Raw genomic sequence first — 18,357 nt, forward strand, 5'->3', positions numbered from 1 at the left:
CCTTACTTAGAGGTTTAAACTGCTTAGCCAGTTGTTGACTCGCAGAACTCTTTTATCTACAAGAGGCTTTTTGTTAGCCAGTTTAGCTATGAGGCGCCTTTGGAAAGCGGCGCTGCCAAATTTGAGGCAAGGTCTCCCAAAGCCAGATATACTGCTGGCAAAACAGAGCGGAAAAGTGCTGGGGCTGGGCACCACGAAGAGCAGCTTTTCCCCTACAGGCTGTGAGCTCTGCTGCCCAAGGGCCCCATGGCCACTGTCTGATGGAGAAAGGGTTCAAAACAGCACATCCCCACTGACAATGTCCATGCCTGGGCTGGGATCTGCATCCAGCTCGTGCTCGGTAGCCAGACAAAGAGCTGGGTGCTGCTCATGGGGTCTGTCCCAGGAGAGCACTCACAACTGCTTCCTCATGGAGCAAAAGTTCCACCAGCTCTCCAAATTTGGCCCCCAGGCACATGGGCAGCACTGTGCATTCAGCAAGCCACGCAGAAGTGGAGTTTACCAAAACTGGCTGAACAAACCTTTGCTATGGTGTAAACATGGCTGTGAGAATGATTTGGGTGATGAAATTGTGCAGATCTGTCCCCAGACTTCTCAGTCGTGATGGGAAATACCTGTTCAGAGCCACAGTCTTGTAGAATTTGGAGAGATTTATACTGTTTCATTATCTGAAAAAAATCGGCTTTTCTACTTTTCTACTTACTTCATAACTTGAATTATGTGGCTGAGTATGAAAACTTTTTAAAATTAGCTGTTCGTTTTCAGGTTGCTAACTGGCTTTATTTCCCACACTTGCCTATTTTTATCCCATTTGGATAGTGCCTATTACTGGGAGCTGGGAGGGCAGAGGTTTAATTTGTGTCATTAATGTTCTAAATAAAGATGCCCGCCGGCCTCACGGCTGCTCAGAGATGTGATGCACCAGCTCCCTGCCCTGTTGCCTGGGTTTGATGCCCGTGGCCAGGACACAGGAAAGGGACACAGTGTGGCCAAGAGCATGTCCACAGCTGGTGCAGCTGCTGCCTGTGGTGCTCTGGTGGCTCCCCTGCAGTGGTGCTGGTGCCGTTTCTGGCCCATGAAGGGGTTGCCAGTTACGCCTTCCTCAGTCAGGGGTGGATTTTCACCTTTAGGGCCTTGCTGGCGCTGGGTGAGTGGGGACAAACACACCCCTAGCGCCAAGGGCGAAGCCAGGAGCCTCACACAGACCTTTGTGGGGGCTGATGCTTGGCTGCTTCGGGCTGTTCTTGGAAGCAGCGTTGGTGCGGGAGGCTCCCTGCACAAGGGCCCTCTGTCAGAGCAACAACTGCCTCCCCGGGCAGAGGCGGTGGGAGCTGCCCCACTTTGCAGCTGCTCCTCCTTGTTTAGAGCAAGAGGAGCAGAAGTGTCAGCTCTCTGCTCTCTGAGAGGTGTCCGGGATCACCACACTCCCCTGCTGAGGGGGATGATGCTCAGGGATGGGGCAGTGGATTGGGAAGGTGGAGGGAGCCTGTGTGCCAAGGCTTGGCTGGAGCAGGGCTGCCCTGGGGACTCAGCTGTGCCCTTGGAGGTGCCACAGTAGAGCTTTGAGAGCTTTTGCTTCCACAAAGCCTCACAGGTTTTTAGCATCTGCACTGTTTTTTAGCTGAACTTGGTTTTTCCTCCGTGCCATGATTAAAAAAGATGTTCCTTTGCACAAAATGCCTGTTCCTCAGCATCGGTCCAGGGAGAATTATCGTTTGCAATTGCACTGACGACACAGAAGGACGTTACAGATAAAGCTTGGATTAACAGGGGAAAAAGCAAACTCCAAGAAGCAGCCTATGTAAAATATTTGTTGTGGTCCTGTCTTGATCTTTTCAAGATCCTTGGAAAAGATTCCTTTGCTGTGAAGATGTTTTATCTAACCAGGCACCCCCCCATGCCTCTCTTTGATACCTGAACCAAAACATTCAAAGTAGGAGCTGTCACAGCAAATGACAGGAAAAAAGAGCTGAAAATTTGCAGTTCATAAATCTGACCTCTTCTCTTCTGCCAGGCAATTTCCCAGATATATATGACAAGGAGACAGAGGGAGGGTGTGTATGGAGAGTATTTCCACAACTGAGCTCTTCTACAGAAAACAGATCTATTCATTAATGAGCATTTGTCACCCTCAGGTTTCTAATGGCCAGTTAAAGTTCCATGAGCCTCCTTTTTGTTTCAGACTCTTCTCATTCCCAAGAACAGGAAAGGGTGTTTTTAGGATTATTAAGCTTTCCTTTCTTTAAAATCCTCTTTGGACTTCAGTTGATCTGGAGATAAGATCATTTCTGTCCCTATCTGTCAGAGTTAGTAAAGAAGAGCACCAATGTTTGGTAGATAACATTAAAGCTGTAAACTTTTATCTTGTTTATGTCAGGCAGTGCTTCTGTTTGTGTTTATGGCTTTTGGTAGCCCAAGAAGGAATTTATGTCTTTCCAGATTGCTGTGGCCAGGGAGAAGGTATTTAGTGAGCCTTCAGTATCCCCTGCTCTGGTTAAGCCTGGTGCATGTGTCTTTGCTGTGTTGAAAACATGATGGTAAGGAAAATGTGTTAGGGTTTTACCTCTGCCACTTTTTATGGCTCCTTGTGGAGTTCCTCCTCCCTGCAAGTTAAGGCAAATTATTCCACCCTGTTGACTCTTCTGGAGTTAGGCTCTGGGTAGCTTTCAGCTTAAGGGAAGCAGTCACTTGCCAAAACTGCAATCTTGTTAGTCATACCCTGGCCAGCTAGATAAGGGCTACAGAAACCCCCTGTGAGCAAAGCCAGAGTATTTAATGGGTAGACTGGGGCTCAACCAGAGACAGCACTCAAATAATACAGTCTAGACTTACGGTGCTTGGTGTTTTTAATAAAGATGCTTTTCCTGTCAAATGGCTGCCTGGGAACCTGAGCTTTCCTTTAAAAATAGCTTTTTAGCTCTCTTGTCTGGGAGGAGAGCTGTGAAACCTCAGCTGTGGCCAGGGATTGCATAGGGCTGCCTTAATGGGCAAGGGGTGGCTGGAGGGACCTGTGCTGTGCCCGGGTATTTGAAACATCTGCAGCACAGACAGAGGGACAAGAGATGGCATCACATCCTTTCCATCACCTTATAGCATCACTGACCTTGCACACACAGTCACCAGCTGCTGATCAGAACAACCTGACAACATTGTTGCAGCAAAAAACCCATTCTGGGTATTAATGTGTGCACATACTTACACATATGCAAAGCAGGTACTTTCTGGAGGGGGGTATTCCCCAATTAAGCCAAAATGTGCATTTAGAAACAGGGAAATGTCCATACCACCTATCACACTGGTGATTGCAGCGATGTGGTGATTTCTGCCTCTCACCAGGACACAGAGGGCTGCCCTTGCAGGCTTCTGTTTGGGTTATGAGACAGAGCAAGAGACCAGGGAGATACAGAGGTGGAGCATGCCCTGGTTTCACCCCATGAACAAAGGCATATGTTCCCTTCAAATGGCAAGAACTTTGTGAGCACAACAGGCTGCCTAAAGAGAGCTCAGCCTAAAGACAAGGCCTTTGCATGAAATTGGGTAACTACCTGCTCCTCTGTTTGCATACGGAAATCCCTCATTTGTGTGCAGAAATGTGGCTGGTTTGTGTAACTGTTTGCTCACGCAAAATTTACCTCTTGAAGTTTGTCCTGAAGAGACCTGCTGGCGAGCTACAAACCAGTGGCATGTAGTAGGAAAGGTGGCACACAGTCCAGACCAAAACAAAAACGCAGCTCTGCTCTGAAGCACGTTGATGTTTCATGTTCTGGTACCCCTTTAGCAAACACGAAAGGGACAGGAACCGTGAGGCATTTGATACAAAAGTCACAAAATAAGGCTCACAAGGGGAAGCAGAAGAAAAAGTCTAGTTTGACTAAATGTGTTCAATCTTCCAGTCAACAAAATACACTTCAAACATATGCAGGCTACTTCAAAACTTCCCCGTCTCTCCCCCACAGTATTAAAGCTGTAAGGATTTGAAGCCCTGGCTGATAAAATAATTTTCTGCATTCCCCAGCTATGTACTCATCCACTTCAAAATAACTTGGTGGGTGACAAGTTATTTTCTTAACCTCCCCATTTTCAGCTCACTGCTAAATCAGTTTTCTCATTTTCTACACACAGGCTGCTTTTCCTCTGTGCTGAATGCAAATAGCTCTGTAACTTAGAACTTGTTGAACAAGTATATTTAAGTTATTACAACCCATAGAGAAGAAACATAATATACAGTGAAAATAAACAGGACACCACATAAAACTTGTGTTATCTTCCATGTCAGCAATACTTGGGAAGGAAATTATTTGGATAGAAAATGTTAGTTTGCATTAGGTAGCGTAATGTGTGACTGAAGAAGAGTCAAATAGCCATTTTAGAGACTTGGAAGTATTTCACATTTCCAAGAGAAACAGAGCTCTGAATAACAAACCACCGTGTTCATGGGCACTGCTCCCACAGGAGCATCAGCACTGCAGGGCGGCCACTCTTGTGAGTTAGAGGTAAGGGTGTGATTGATTGATAACCTGCTGGACTGGGACAGTGATTCCCATCTCTGGAGGAGGCTTTCTGGCAGGAAGGACAGGTTTTGCTGTCCTCCTTGCAGAATTAACACTTGGAGAGAAGCTGGCACATCTGGGTGATTGGCACTTAGGCTCAGGTAGCACACGACCTTCTCAAGAGCAGCCACTCCTCCCCACAGGGGTCCATGGAGACAAAAAACACCTGGAGCAGTTGGAAGCAAAACCAGAGGAGCGCAGACCTTGTGTCAGCCCCAGGATGGGAGGTTCTCCAGTAAGAGAGCATGCTGGGCACCGCTGCTGGCCAAGGAGGTGCCTCTCTGCCCGTAAAGGGCTGCAGGACTTGGGTGGGCAGACACTGAACTCGTGCTGCTCTGCACAGTTCCTGTGGCACATGGAAAGATGGAAGAGGAGATGGAAGAGAAATACTGGTGAACCATGAGAAATACTGGCAATTTGTTTGCAAAGCAAAGTGGAGTACGTGTGAGAACACAAACCTGATGTGCGTGGAGCTCGTGTGTTCAAATGTGGTATTTTGATGGTGTTTCTGGCTGTGATGCTGCTTGTCCCTTACCATGAATTTCTCTTTGTTTCAGGTAGGAATGAATTGATAGCCAGATACATCAAACTTAGGACAGGGAAGACACGGACCAGGAAGCAGGTAAAATAACCCAGTGGGGAAGTATGCATGTCAATGAATGACAAAACCTGGCATTTTTGGCTGCAGTGGCTGGCTGCCTGTGCTTCAGCTCTGATGGGATGATGTATTGACTTCACTATTCAGATTAAATACATGATGCTTAGAGAATATTTAAACATCTGGAGTTTATGTTATGGTGGTGTGAGGATTCATTTTTTGTTAATCTGTCTGTAAATGAAGCTATTATCCCCCCATATTTCATAAAAAAAATTCAAAAGTTGAAGCAAAATAATAAAGCATTGTGCCTTATTTCTCTATATAATATTATAATATAATTATTATTTTGAGATGGTAAATAATGGAACTTCTTAAAAGTTAAGAGAATTTGGCTGTATAATAGAGATTATGATTCTTGGATATGAGAAGTAAATATATAAAAATGAAGTAATCATAATCATGCTCTCAGCTTATGGCCTGTAGTTGCTACAGGACATTAAAATAATTTTAACATTTCCCTAAGAGCCTTCAGGCTCCTGGTCTTTGACCATGGTAAGATTTCATTCATGTAAGAGTCTGAATAAGCCTTTAAAACCACCTTAAGTTTTTTTTTAGATGATTACCACAGAACCATTAATTTATCTCATATTACTAAATCCTTTAATTCATAATATTCACAGCAACCAGCAGCCTTGCAGAAAGCACAGTTTGTGTGTAGTTTATGTAGTGGTTACTGCACTGTTTAAAACACCCCACCAATGGCAGAGGTCCCTTGCTTTAATGTCAGGTGTGAGACTCCCCTTCTGGCCCTGCACGTGTGTGCCAAAGGGCTGGCAGAGGCTTGCCCATGTGCATGTCCTGCAGTGCAGAGAAAGGTGCCACTGGGTCACACAAAGCTGCCAGCACTTGGATTTGAAGCACTTTGGGTGCTGTTTTGTCCTGCGTGGTGTCCCTTGTCAGTCAGGAAGAAATCATGTGTGCAAGGGATGAAAAAAACATCAGAAAGGAGGAGAACTGCAGCACGTGGAAAAGGAGCAAACCAAACACTGGCAAAGAAATCACAAACTAAAGGCAGAGTCCCCAGTTCTGCTCTGCCTTCCCTGTGAGAGCTCCAGGAGTTGGAAGTTATGCTGGGATCATAAAGTTTTCTCAGAAGTCAAAATGCAGAGCTTGGGGTTAGATCCTTGGCCAGCATGCACCAAGAAAGCAGGAGGGCTGTGACGTGTGGCAATGCCTGCCTCCGTACTTGTACATCCCTCTGTAGTGATGCATAAATCACTTTAAACTGAGTGCTTACAAAAGTTGGTTTGTGGCTGCTCTGGAGTTCTAACCAAGCGATTAAATGTTACAATTGTTCTTCTTGTATAACCTTTAACACCACTAATATTCCACTGAAAGCAAAACAAATAAACGTGTGAAAACTCAGTCTAGGAGTTTGACTGCAAAATTGCTCAGTAAGCAGCAGTGTAACTCTGAATTACTGCAAACTGATTCCTGAGCTGCTTCTTGAAGGTGGCCTTCAGGAACTGTGCATCATGGTTTGCTTCCCTACTAAAAACCAGGCTTTTTGGTACTATTGTCAAAGAACAGTCTTACAGAGGAGGAAATCATTGTTTCTCCTTTTCTTTTGCTTTGTTCTTTCCCAGACAGGAATTGTAACTAATGTAGGAAAAATGTACACCACCTGATATGGTATGTCCGGGGTCAAACAAGAATCAGAGATTTCCCTTTAGCGGTTTTTGCCATCACTTCAGGTTTTAAACCTTCACACAGAAGGCTGAAGGATGCTGAGTGCTACCAAGCGATGCTGGGCAGCATTATTAAACCCTCATCAGCAACAGCGTGGATTTGAGTATGTCCCTGGGTAAACAGGAATGTGAATTTGGGCCCAGACCCTTCACAGCACAGGCAGCAACATCTGACCAGTGACTGGTGTAGTGTAGGACTGGGTTTGCACAAATTTCTGAGCAACACAGCCGTGGGTCAGACCTGGGCATCACTCAAGCTGATGTCAAGTTACTGGTCCCCCGTTACACAAATGTTTTGTGGGCAGACTTGATGCTGAGATTACCAAGGAAACCAGCAGGGGTTCAGGGACCTGTGTTATGCCAGTATTTTATCATTTGTGCCAGAATTTAAAGCATTTCAGTGGACTCAAAATGCAGCTCGAATCTCCTCACTGGAGCTGCAGAGCACAATAAATAATGGATAAAATTTCTTGGTGCCAAGTTACATCTCAAGCCTACTGGCAAATGGTCAGAGTGGGCATCTGCATCCCCAGCAGATGGGGTGGAAATCCTTTGGGCTCCCCACATAAGAGCTCAGGGCCTGGGATGGATGGGATCAGTACCAAAGCACGTGGGCTGTGTCCAGCTGTGAACTGTGTCTTCTATCTTGTAGCTGAATGCACAACCTGGTGGGTTACACTTTTTTTTTCCTTTCTCTTTTTTTTTATTTCCTTAATCAAGTCACTGCAGTGACTTGACCTGTATTGTTAAGCCTTGGTGCTGAGAGCTTGGTATCTGGCTGGGAATGTGGTATCTTTAACAGCAGAGCTTATTGAAGATGCAAATAACTTCCTCCCCTCAGAAAAGTTTCTTTTTTTTTTTCTTTTCTTTTTCTTTTAAGAAAAAAAAAAATAGACATTTAAAATTTGATTTGCTTTTTGTTTTTCTTTTGTTTGTTGTTTTTTTTTTTTTCCCCTATAAACCTGAACAATGTAGGTGTCTAGTCACATACAGGTCTTAGCAAGAAAGAAAGTTCGAGAAATTCAAGCCGCCATTAAGGTACGTTTGGCTTGCCCAGTTGTAGGGGGCTTTTCATCTCCATGGTTACAGGCTTTTCCTTTGTTTCCTCCCTTCCCCTACCCTGCAGGTGTCTAGTCACATTCAGGTTCTTGCCAGAAGGAAATCTCGTGATTTTCATTCCAAGCTGAAGGTATGCGCTTTTCTGCTTTTGGGCTTGTGGTTGCTATGCCTGTCCCTTCCTCCTCCCCGCGGTGATGGGCGAGCGCTGCTCGGGGCTGCTGTGCCTGTAACCTCCTTTTCCTGCATGTGGGAGCTGTCTGCGTCTCTTTGTGTTTAATGCCCGGGTTCTGCACTAGCATCCACATTAAAAACATTGTTTTAACACTGTCCAAATGCCAAGTGAACTCCTCTCTGTAACAGCTCAGCACCTAAACCTCATATTTAACCCCTTAGTCCATTTTTTTGTTTTACTTTTTAACAGTTGAGTCCTAGCAGTGTCTTTAAGTACGCAGGGGTTTTGCATAGTTGTGTAGATGCTTTTTATATTTTTTTTTTCTTTTTCCAGAGGAGTAATTGGGGTAATTGTTTTCCATTCCCAAATGTTTTTTGTCCATGCTTCTGAACTGATATCAAGAATATTTAAACCAGATCATTTATTCCAAGTGCCAGAGAGCACAGCTTATCCAGATTGCTCTGTGGTGTTTCTAGACTCCAAACTAGCATCACCTCAAGTTATGCACTATTTAAACGATTCCCTGAAATTTAATTTTTTTTTAAAAAAGTAAATTACTGACATTTAGTCTTTGGAAAGCCTCAGTCAGAGTCCTGTTCAGGGAATATTAAGTATGTTTGGTTAATCTGACATGATGAATTGTACATGTCCCCGTTTTCTCTGCCTTCCATAAAATATATTCTAAGGCTGAAAAGAACCTCTTGGAAATGCTTAATAGGGGTTTCTTGGATTGCTTGTTTTTTCAAGTTTCCCAGCAGAGATCCTGAAATTTTTGGGGTTTTTTTTCCCCCACACCATTTAAAAGTGGAGGAGGGAGTTTTGCAGTTTTTGCTGTCAAATTTTTTTTAATAAAAAGCAAAGGATCTTGTAAATCTTTTACTTCCCTCCTTTTTTTTTTTTTTTTTTTTTTTTTCCCCTTTTAACGTGAGTGGAATTTTTTTTTCTTTTTCTTCACCCAGATATGAGAACAAATTACGTTTTTATTCTAGCTGGAAAGCAAAACCTTTTGGGCAGTGCTTTCCCAGTCCTGAGCGGTGAGCGCTGCGGATGCTCACCCCCATCCTGGAACTGCAGTGTAGGAATAACAGCCTGCCTTTGTAACAGGCCTCCCTGACAGAAGCACTGGGTTTTTCATGGGCCGCATGCTGGCAAGCTTGTCTGGCTGTTGGTGGCTGGCTTTTTAGCTGCACTGGCTGAGCAGTTGGGGTTCGTAAAGAACGACTAAGACAACTTAAAACGTACTGCTTTTTAACCCAGGGTGCAATAATACAGAGATATGTAGCATTTTAAGCTCAAATTGTCAAGCCTTGATGCCTAAAATTAAGTATATAAGTAGGTGGCCTTACTTTCAGAGGTGCTCAGCACCAGCAGCTCCTGGAGTTGTAGAGGACTGGTGAGAGCCCAGGGCTGCAAAAATCAGGAAGCCCACATAGGTACCAAATACAGGCCTAGGAGCTGAACACAAATATTGGATTTACTGTTCTAAAATGTTTCCTTTTCTGAACGCCCAAAATACCTTAAAATGTAAATACAGTTACAAAGCATTAAAAACCATTTTAAAGTACTGCACTTGCTGTACTTTTCTTGAAGCTTTCCTAAGGACAGGGATGTATCCAACTCTTAAGAATATTCCATCTAGTCTAGGTGACACTTGCAGTAAATAGAGATCTGGAAGGAATTTTCATTTGAAGGAGTCGCCTGAAGAAGGGAAGGTCTGTTTGGACAACAAAATATTTTGTAAGGGCTTCATACCTTGTTGCCCTTTCCCACCTGCCCATGGGCTGCAGCTCCACCAGTGCCAAGTGGAAAGCGGAGCAGCTGCCATTTCACTGCTAGGAAAATGGCCTCAGGAAGAGGCCCCAGCTGCAGGCCCTGACACTCTGCAGGGGCATTTGCTTCACCTCTCTGCCACACCATGGTGGGGACAGAATACACACTGGTGACAGAGCTTTGCTGGCCCCTCTCCTTGCTGACAAACGCCGCTCCAGCCCTCCCCTGGTGGATGCCGAGCTGCTTGTCCTAGCCCTGCTGTGGAGTCGCCATGCTGCCCGCGGGATGAGCTCCCTCAGGAGCCTGGACACCGCCCCAGGTACTCCTGCACAGCCCCAGCCTAAGGAGTCCCCGGGAAGGGGGAAGGAGCCAGCCCCACATCCCGCTTCTCCACCTTGGGAGTGTTGGTCTCAGTGACCCAGGAGCCATGGCATGACACCTGCCCCCTTGCACGGTCCCTCCTGGAGCAGGGATGGCCTCCCACAGGCCTTGTCCTCCCCACACGGAACAGGTGAAGCTTTGATGTAGGAAGGTGCCATAAGGGAGCTGCCTCGGGAAGGACAGAGCTCTCATTCCTCTTGCCTGCTGCAATTGCTCTCTGGAGGTGGCAGAAGCTGCTGCTTTTGAACTTGAGATGGAACTTTGCTTCTCCAGACGTTTTGTTAGTGCTACCGCCCCTTTTTCTTATTATTCCTGTGCTGAGCCATCTGTGTGGTCCACTGTCACCCAGAATCACTTGGAATCATGGAATAACTAGGATTGAAAGGCACCTCTGGAGATCATTTAGTCCAGCTCCCCCCTGCCAAAGCAGTTTGCAGAGGACTTCAAAAGCTGCCTGCGAAGGACGTCACTGATGCAAAAGGAAGACAAGGGGATACATTCCAGCACCTCTGAGTGCTCCTTGTTTCAACAGGAACCAGTTTTGGCAGCAGCCTGAACAGCCACATCAATATCCTTGGAAAGATGACGGGCTCTTGCTGTCCTGGAGGGGTGCTGTCTGCATTCCCTGGTGAAGGGGTGACCAAGGAGAAGATTAAATCACAGTTTTTTACACCTGTGATTTTTTTACACGAGCATGTACTGACAGGACAAGGAGGAATGGCTTCAAACTGAAAGAGAACAGGTTTAGATTAGATATTAGGAGAAAAAAAATTACAGTGAGGGTGGTGAAGCTCTGGAAGAAGTTGCCCAGAGAAGCTGCGGGTGCCTCAGCCCTGGCAGTGACCTTTTAGAGAAGTCCCACTAGCAGTAGACTTGGAACTGGATAGTTTTTCAGGTCCCTTCCAACCCAAACCATTCTATAATTCTATGCTTCCCACCCAGGCCAACTCCCCCTTTTAACAGTGAGCTGCCACTTGTAAAACCTATAATTGGTGGCATCCAGGGAAGCAGTTACTACTTAAAAAAAATCCCATATGTATCTGGTATCAACTTTCTTTTGAGATGTGTCTGATCCAATCTGTCCCATTGGCCCCCACTCCTGTGTTTGACAGTGGTTGTACAAATAACCCTTTTCCCCCAAGTAGCTGCTGAGTTTATTTTGTGCCAAGAGAACTTACTGTCCTTCCTTGGTCTAAAACCTGATTTTGGAGAGGAGAAGACTTGGGCAAATCTTCTTGTGTTACTCTTCTGCAAAAGTCCACAAGGATGGAAGGATCTCAGAGCTATCTGCACACACAACATTGGAAGCTTTCGTAGGAGGCAGCAATCTCATCTGCATGCCATAAAGTCTGCTTGGTCCAGCAAAGTCCCTTTTCTTCAGTGAGAAGTGCCTGCAGTCACTGAGGATGGATGGAAGGATGGATCCTTAGCCTGCAAGGAAGTGAAGTTTCAGCCATAAATGCTATTGCTGCCTTTCAAGACCACCAGTAAAGAACATCGCCCCAGCCCTTCCAGGGATGTCATACATTTTAATTCTCTTTGCAGCAGGAAAATACACCTATTTTAGAGATTTTAATCTTAATATACTGAAGTCATTAGAATCTTCCTGAAGTTAGAGAAATTTAATCTCATGAAAACGGGAAGAGAGGCTGAGATAAAGTTGTCCTTGGAGACAGATCTGAAAGGCGGCTCCTCTTCTTGGCATTTCCTCTCACACAGAGACTGGGGGAGGCAAAGCAGAGGTTTTACACTCCAGTGCTGTGTTTCTGTGTCAAATACACCAGTCCACAGTGTCAGGTCACAGCATTCCCACCTTTGCACTGACAGGGAGCCAAAGTCACCTCTGTCCATTGAGGACAAAAAAATGGATTGGAAGTTGTACGTAAACAGAGAGTAAAGGTGTTCACAGCAGGATGTACATCTATCTTAGGCTTTCATATCAGATTTTATTCATAGTGCAAGATTAATTAGACAGAGACAAAAATTTAAAATTACACATTAAAATGCCTACAGTTCACATCTATTACATGTTTCAAAATCTATTATTCTACATTCCGCATTTAGGGATAAAAAGAAAATATTGTTGTCAATTATAAAATGCTAAAGATAGCTCTATACTTTTTTAAATGAACAATGATAAAAGCCTTGAAAAATTCCCTTTGATGTGAATGGAGTCTTCAGCATTTTGAAATACAATAAGATGGATTAATTGCTACTCATTAGGCAGCAAGTTGGGACAGCTTTGAATGCGCATTCTCTTCTTGGCATTAGCTACTGCCTGGCTGAAATAGCCAGCTTTTGTATTTACTCCTGTCTTCTCTAATAATAAGCAAATTGGAGATCAGGGCTAGAAACACTGAAGTGCTCTCTATCTTTTGTCCAGAACAATTGTATATTGTCATGATTTGTTTATCTTTTTTGAGCTACAGCTAATTATTGTAAAGGTTATTTGAATCAATACCAGATCTGAGCAGAAATAACATCTGCAAAATTGCTTATTAGGAAGCTATTTTATGCTAGTGTTACTGTAACATCCATTTTGTGAACAAATTGGTGTTTCTTATGTCTTTTTTTTTTTTTCCTTACATGAAAAGTTTTGCATTTTAAATACTGGTACAGGTTTTAGGGCTTCTTGAATTAATACTGCTGTGTTGTGCTTACCTTTCCTCATACTGTCTTAGAATTTTTTTTACTCCCAAAGTCCTAGATAATATGGTATTCAAAGTTCCATTTATCATTCTAGGATAACAGTTTTTATTTTTTGCTTAAGAACTTGTTTGAACTGATTGATTTAATTGTTCTTCTGTTTATGTTGGATTAAAAGAAAGTCAAGCACAAATCCTTTTGTGTTTGTCATGTAAAACTCTTGTTTCATGCAGGGCTTTTATTGATATTAAGATTTATAATTGAATGATACTGGGAAATTATTATTATCTAATTTAACTATGTATTTTGCATTCCAAAATGAATTGTGAAAAGCAAACCTCAAGGGCCTGATTCATTAAAAGTTGTAGTCTTCTTGCATTAGATGCTTAAAGCTTACATCTTCCAAAAACAAAGTATGTGCACCTGCAGCCAGAAGCAGTCAGCTAAAACACGAGGCACATCTTGTTCTCCCCTACAGAGATGATATTTTAGGGATTTAGTGGAACTAGACCAGTTTTCCACCGACTGTACTCTAAATGCACCCTGGTAACATTCATTACTAATCATGTACCCCAGTGCAGAAGACTTCTGTAAGTGGAGGGCAAGGCAGGGGTGTGGGTGCAGCCTGTTGCTCACGCCAGTGTCATTCCTGGGCAGCAGCAATCCCATCTGAGCTCATCAATTAAGTAGGGTCAAACCAGGTCAGGGCCAGATGGGACCTATCCAAGGAATACCTTAAGCTCCAGCAGGATTTAATGATCCAGTAGGAGATGCTGTCCCCCCAAGCCTCTGCTGAATCTCAGCATGGGACTGCAGCTTGCTGGGCCAAACTTTCATTTTACTACATCAGTGTAAATCACATTGAGCTGAAAGAAATTATTCCATCTTTACAAACCAACACAAGTGAGAGCAAAACCAAACCCTTTCTGTCTTGGACAAGACAGGAAATCAAAATCTTAACTATTTGCAGTCATTAAAAATCCCAGAACGTTCCTGTTTTAGAGTAGGGGTGTTAACCCATTTGTCCTGGCCAAATTCCAACCTGGGTAATTACTGTAATCTGCCTGTGTAAATTACCCCTGCCGTTTTAATTGGATATATTACTTCTCTTGCTGCCTAAACTGTGATGTAATACCATTGTGTGTTATTAATCAGTTACCAGGTTTCATCCCAGAAGCGGCTGCCTCTCAGTGATAGGTAGAGAGCCTCACTCCCTCCTGGTTACGAGTGCTCTCTATTACAGCATGAAAAACCCCAACATACACTTGTTTTTAAGTGGCAGACAAGCTGATATTGCAGTCTAAATAATCAGCTTTAAAATGTGGCTATCCCATTTATTTTTGAAAACCACAAAGTCTGCTTGATTATACAAGGTCAGGCAGCTTGCAGCTCTCCAAGAGAACCTGGAGCTGAAGGTGCTTTTTTGCCAATGCAACTCAGGACCTCAGAAGTGTCTGTATTTGACTTTGAATTTGATTTCTGTCGTGTTTGAATGTAAAGTTGCTTTGAGAAAAGCGGATCTTTCCATTGTGCAAAGATTCCTAAGTCTACAAAAGGTGAAACTTCCCGTTGGAGTGTACTGGCTTGATGTACCAGATCAGATTTGTCACCAGTGGGAAGCTCTCTGGGAGTTGTTGAAACACCTCAAAACTAGTCCTGTTGCAAGGATTGCCTTTCTGAGCTGTCGTTCTAAAGGTTTTTTCCTTTCTCTCCACCCTCCTGAAAATGTAATCAGTCAAAGAGGATGAGAGGAATGGCCCCACAAAACACAGATCATTCTAGGGTGAAAAGCAGCAATTGGTAAGAAGGAAGGCACATACCATTTAGTGTCACAAAAGAAAAAATATTTTCTCGTTCCAAAAATCCCTGTCACTGTCCCTAAAATTCAGGATCATCAGATTCACTGTAATGGTGACTAAGAGGTCCCCAGAAGATTTTGAAGGAAGTGTAAATTTTCAAAAATTTTTCTTAGTTCGTCTGTTAGGGTGGGATTTACCTGCTGTAACTGTTGCTGGGTGTCCAGGCTCATATTCTAGTCCTTGGATGCCAATAACATTACAGAAAGTAGTGCTCTTCAGTTGGTTTCAGTGCCTCACAAGGCAGAAATAACAACAGCTTCTCCTGGAGCTGCACTAACACTAGCAGGGAATTAGCCAGAGACTTTAGAGGGATAAAACAATGCAAGATGAACAATTTCATAGACATAACCTACCTCAACTCCCAGGAGTGGACTTTAATAGCCCTGACAAAGCTTTTACTCTTAAATTCTCCTTTAGTTTAGATCCATCTAATAGTGGATCTAGAAGAGCCTGGCCCCTTGGCAGAGGCACAGTCACAGGCTGCATCTTGATGTGGTGGCACAGGCAAGGCTGGGGGCAGGCAGGAGGCAGAGCAGGAGAGGAGCCTGTAGTGCCCAGCACATCTGGAGAACAGCAAGGTACTCAAAAAGCAGCACTCACATGGTTTTGGAGATTACTGGGACCCAGAGCCACATGTCTCCTGTATCATTTATTTTACACACAGGACACAGATCCCCTGAATATTGGTTTTTGGTAGGATTCAGCAGGCTGTGTGAGACTCTCATGGTTTGGCATTTCCAAGCCAGCTCTGCTTACAAAAAATAGGTGGAACAGAGAGATCTGGTAGAGCTAGATCTCCATATTGCTTCAGGACACCTCACTTTAATCTTTTCATGGTGGAGGGTCCTTCTTGCTGTGCAAGAGTGTAGAGGGGTCTGGTGAGCTGCATGAACTCAGCATTCTGCCACTTCTTAGCACCCAGCAAAACATCTTTTTAGCCTGGTGGTCTGCAGACATCCAAAGGCAGCCAGTAAAACATGCCATGCGCAAACCTCCTGGGCACACCCTCCCACCCTGGGCAGGCAGGGCTGAGAGCCAGGGCTGACCTCCAGTTCTTAACCAGAGAGCTGGTTGTGATTATATTGGAAAGCTGCAAGTTTTGAGAAAGGACTGAGCTGGTCCCTGCAGTTAGGGATGTGTCACCTAAACACAGGTGAGCCCAGGGTGTTAGAGCTGCTCAGGCAGCTGAGCACAGGGCTGTCCTTCAGCCTCACACCAGGCAGGGTGCACAGGGAATGATGCTTAGCACAGGGAATGGTGCTGAGCACAGGGCTGTCCTTCAGCCTCACACCAGGCAGGGTGCACAGGGAATGATGCTTAGCACAGGGAATGGTGCTGAGCACAGGGCTGTCCTTCAGCCTCACACCATGCAGGGTGCACAGGGAATGGTGCTGAGCACAGGGCTGTCCTTCAGCCTCACACCAGGCAGGGTGCACAGGGAATTGTGCTGGAGCAGCTCCTGCCCTGCTCCACCTGCTGCTCTCCAGGCTGTGTCCCACAGGGGCTCCTTGCACAGCTCAGGGAAACACTCAGCAACAATCCCTCTCTTCCAGTATCTACAGCTTTCACACAGGGAGCTGGGGGTTGTTTCTCCCCAAGGCTTTGTTGTTTGTTTTTTTTTTTTCTTTTTAACCTTTTATTCCTCGCACTTTTAATGAATCAGACCCTGGGTGAAAATAATGCATTTGTTTAAAGCTGATATTTAATGTTGAGCAAACTGCTCTTCCTATGTCTCTTACTATTTTGTTCATATTTTGCTAAGAGTCTGCTATTCTACACAAGCATTTTAATAAACTGTTTGTTGTTGTATCCAGGTAACAAGCATGGTAAGTATTTTGACTAAACCAAGTATTATGTACCTTAGCTGTGCTTGGCAGAATTTTTTGGCTAGCTTTTCCTGTACTTTCAGCCTGTGCTGTTTCTAAAGGAGCTATTCAAAGGAAGAAACTGCTCACCTATAGTACTACTACATACAAGCTTTGAAGGGAGCATATGTGCAAAGTCATATCATACATAAGAGCATGCACCTCTTGCCAGCATGCTTGCTACTTTGCTTGTAAAATAAAAGCAGAATAAAAAACCCCCAAAACATCCTTGCCTAATACTGCTTGTGTTCCTTCATTCTAAGTGACACATGTAAATATTGGTAGTTATTAATCCAGTACTTCTGGATGAGGAGCCCTGCTGTACCAGCGTGTAACAGTCTGTTATTTACTCATTTTCCCTGACCTAAGACATCCCCCTGGTTAACTCTGTTGCATTAAGAGGCCTTCCCTTTCTGTCCTGTGACCATACCTGACTGGCAGTGGCTGGGACTCCAAGTGCTGCTCTAACACAAGTAGCTGATAACAACCCACCTTTTCCTAAACTCCTTCCTGTGTGCTTGAAAAAAGCAGGAATTTTATGGCTGGTAGCTTTCTGTGGGAACACTGTAAATGAGTAAAATGCCACAACTGAAAATTTAAGATGTCATTTACACATTTGTGACCTAACTTTCGGAATGCTTGTCGTAAAGCTGAATCCAAAATGTCTCTAAGCATGAAGAAAACTGTCCCTGTTTGCGAGTCAGCCGCAGTTCTGTGTTCTCATTTTACAGTGCAATGCGAAAGGCAGACTTCTCTTAGATGGAAATGATAGAGCTCAAATCTCAGTGCTCCCTATCCTGCAGGCAGAGCTGAGCCTCAGGAGCACGCCCTGTTTAGCCCAGCCTGATTTAAAGTCGGAATTTGCCCAGATAAACAACTGGGCAGTAGTTTGCTCTCCCAGAGCTTCCTGTGTGTTGGCAGAGCAGACTGTGAGAATTCAGGTCTACCATGCATGTCTGAGAGGAGGTTTTGCCTTGAGGTAGTTTGAGTGTTAGCCTCTGTGCTGTATTTTTTTTTTTCCCCTGCATGGTTTGCTATTTTTGCATTTTCTGTGTGGCTTTTTAAGTTTTTAGTTATGTGCTTGTAGCTGCAGTTATTTAATGTCATTTGTTGTGCCAAATGTTTTAAGACTCCGTGTAATTGTCATATTAAAGGATCAGACAGCAAAGGACAAAGCACTCCAGCACATGGCAGCAATGTCATCAGCTCAGATAGTCTCAGCTACTGCTATTCACAACAAGCTGGGCCTGCCAGGAATTCCCCGTCCTACATTTCCTGGGGCACCTGGGGTAAGTCATTAGCCAAGTCCCAAAAAAATCCCTGTATTCCCTAACAATGTGCAGTAGAAAACTAAGATGGAATGAGTGGATTAATGCTTTGACTTGAGTTTGCAAAAGGAATCGTGCTTGTTCAAAAATACCCAAAGTTCTTCCAACAAAGAGAACAACTGTGGGCCTGTTTGTTTGTTTTTCCTCTTTCAGTTTTGGCCGGGCATGATTCAAACGGGGCAGCCTGGATCCTCGCAAGAGTAAGTCTGAAAATTCAAATATGTTTCTCTATGCAGTGTGAAGGGTGGCTTGTGCACTCTGTGAGATCAGGGAAGCAAGAACTTGCAGATTTTTCCAAAAAGGAGGTAAAGATAGTTTTAGGGAAAGAAAGAGCCTTTATAGTGATGTGAATTCACATTCAAAAAGTTATAAGGCATCCCA

The 18,357-nt window shown here is 44.3% G+C and overlaps 1 protein-coding gene across 9 annotated transcripts in view; it reads left to right on the forward strand.

The window, feature by feature from the left end:
- TEAD1 (TEA domain transcription factor 1) overlaps positions 1 to 18,357 on the forward strand; it is a 153,205-nt gene that overhangs the window by 104,919 nt on the left and 29,929 nt on the right. For 3 of the 9 annotated variants that reach the window (XM_041423220.1, XM_041423221.1, XM_041423227.1), the window contains 6 exons: positions 5,108 to 5,172; positions 7,872 to 7,934; positions 8,023 to 8,085; positions 16,598 to 16,609; positions 17,803 to 17,937; positions 18,130 to 18,176. In XM_041423220.1, coding sequence (XP_041279154.1) covers positions 5,108 to 5,172; positions 7,872 to 7,934; positions 8,023 to 8,085; positions 16,598 to 16,609; positions 17,803 to 17,937; positions 18,130 to 18,176 — 385 coding nt within the window. Of the gene's footprint in view, positions 1 to 5,107; positions 5,173 to 6,794; positions 6,841 to 7,871; positions 7,935 to 8,022; positions 8,086 to 16,597; positions 16,610 to 17,802; positions 17,938 to 18,129; positions 18,177 to 18,357 lie in introns of all 9 variants that reach the window. The other 6 variants (XM_041423222.1, XM_041423228.1, XM_041423225.1 and 3 more) reach the window with 3 other exon arrangements.

This window comes from Onychostruthus taczanowskii, unplaced genomic scaffold (assembly GCF_017590055.1).
Source record: "Onychostruthus taczanowskii isolate IOZ18803 unplaced genomic scaffold, ASM1759005v1 scaffold76, whole genome shotgun sequence".
In the NCBI taxonomy this organism is placed as follows: domain Eukaryota; kingdom Metazoa; phylum Chordata; class Aves; order Passeriformes; family Passeridae; genus Onychostruthus; species Onychostruthus taczanowskii.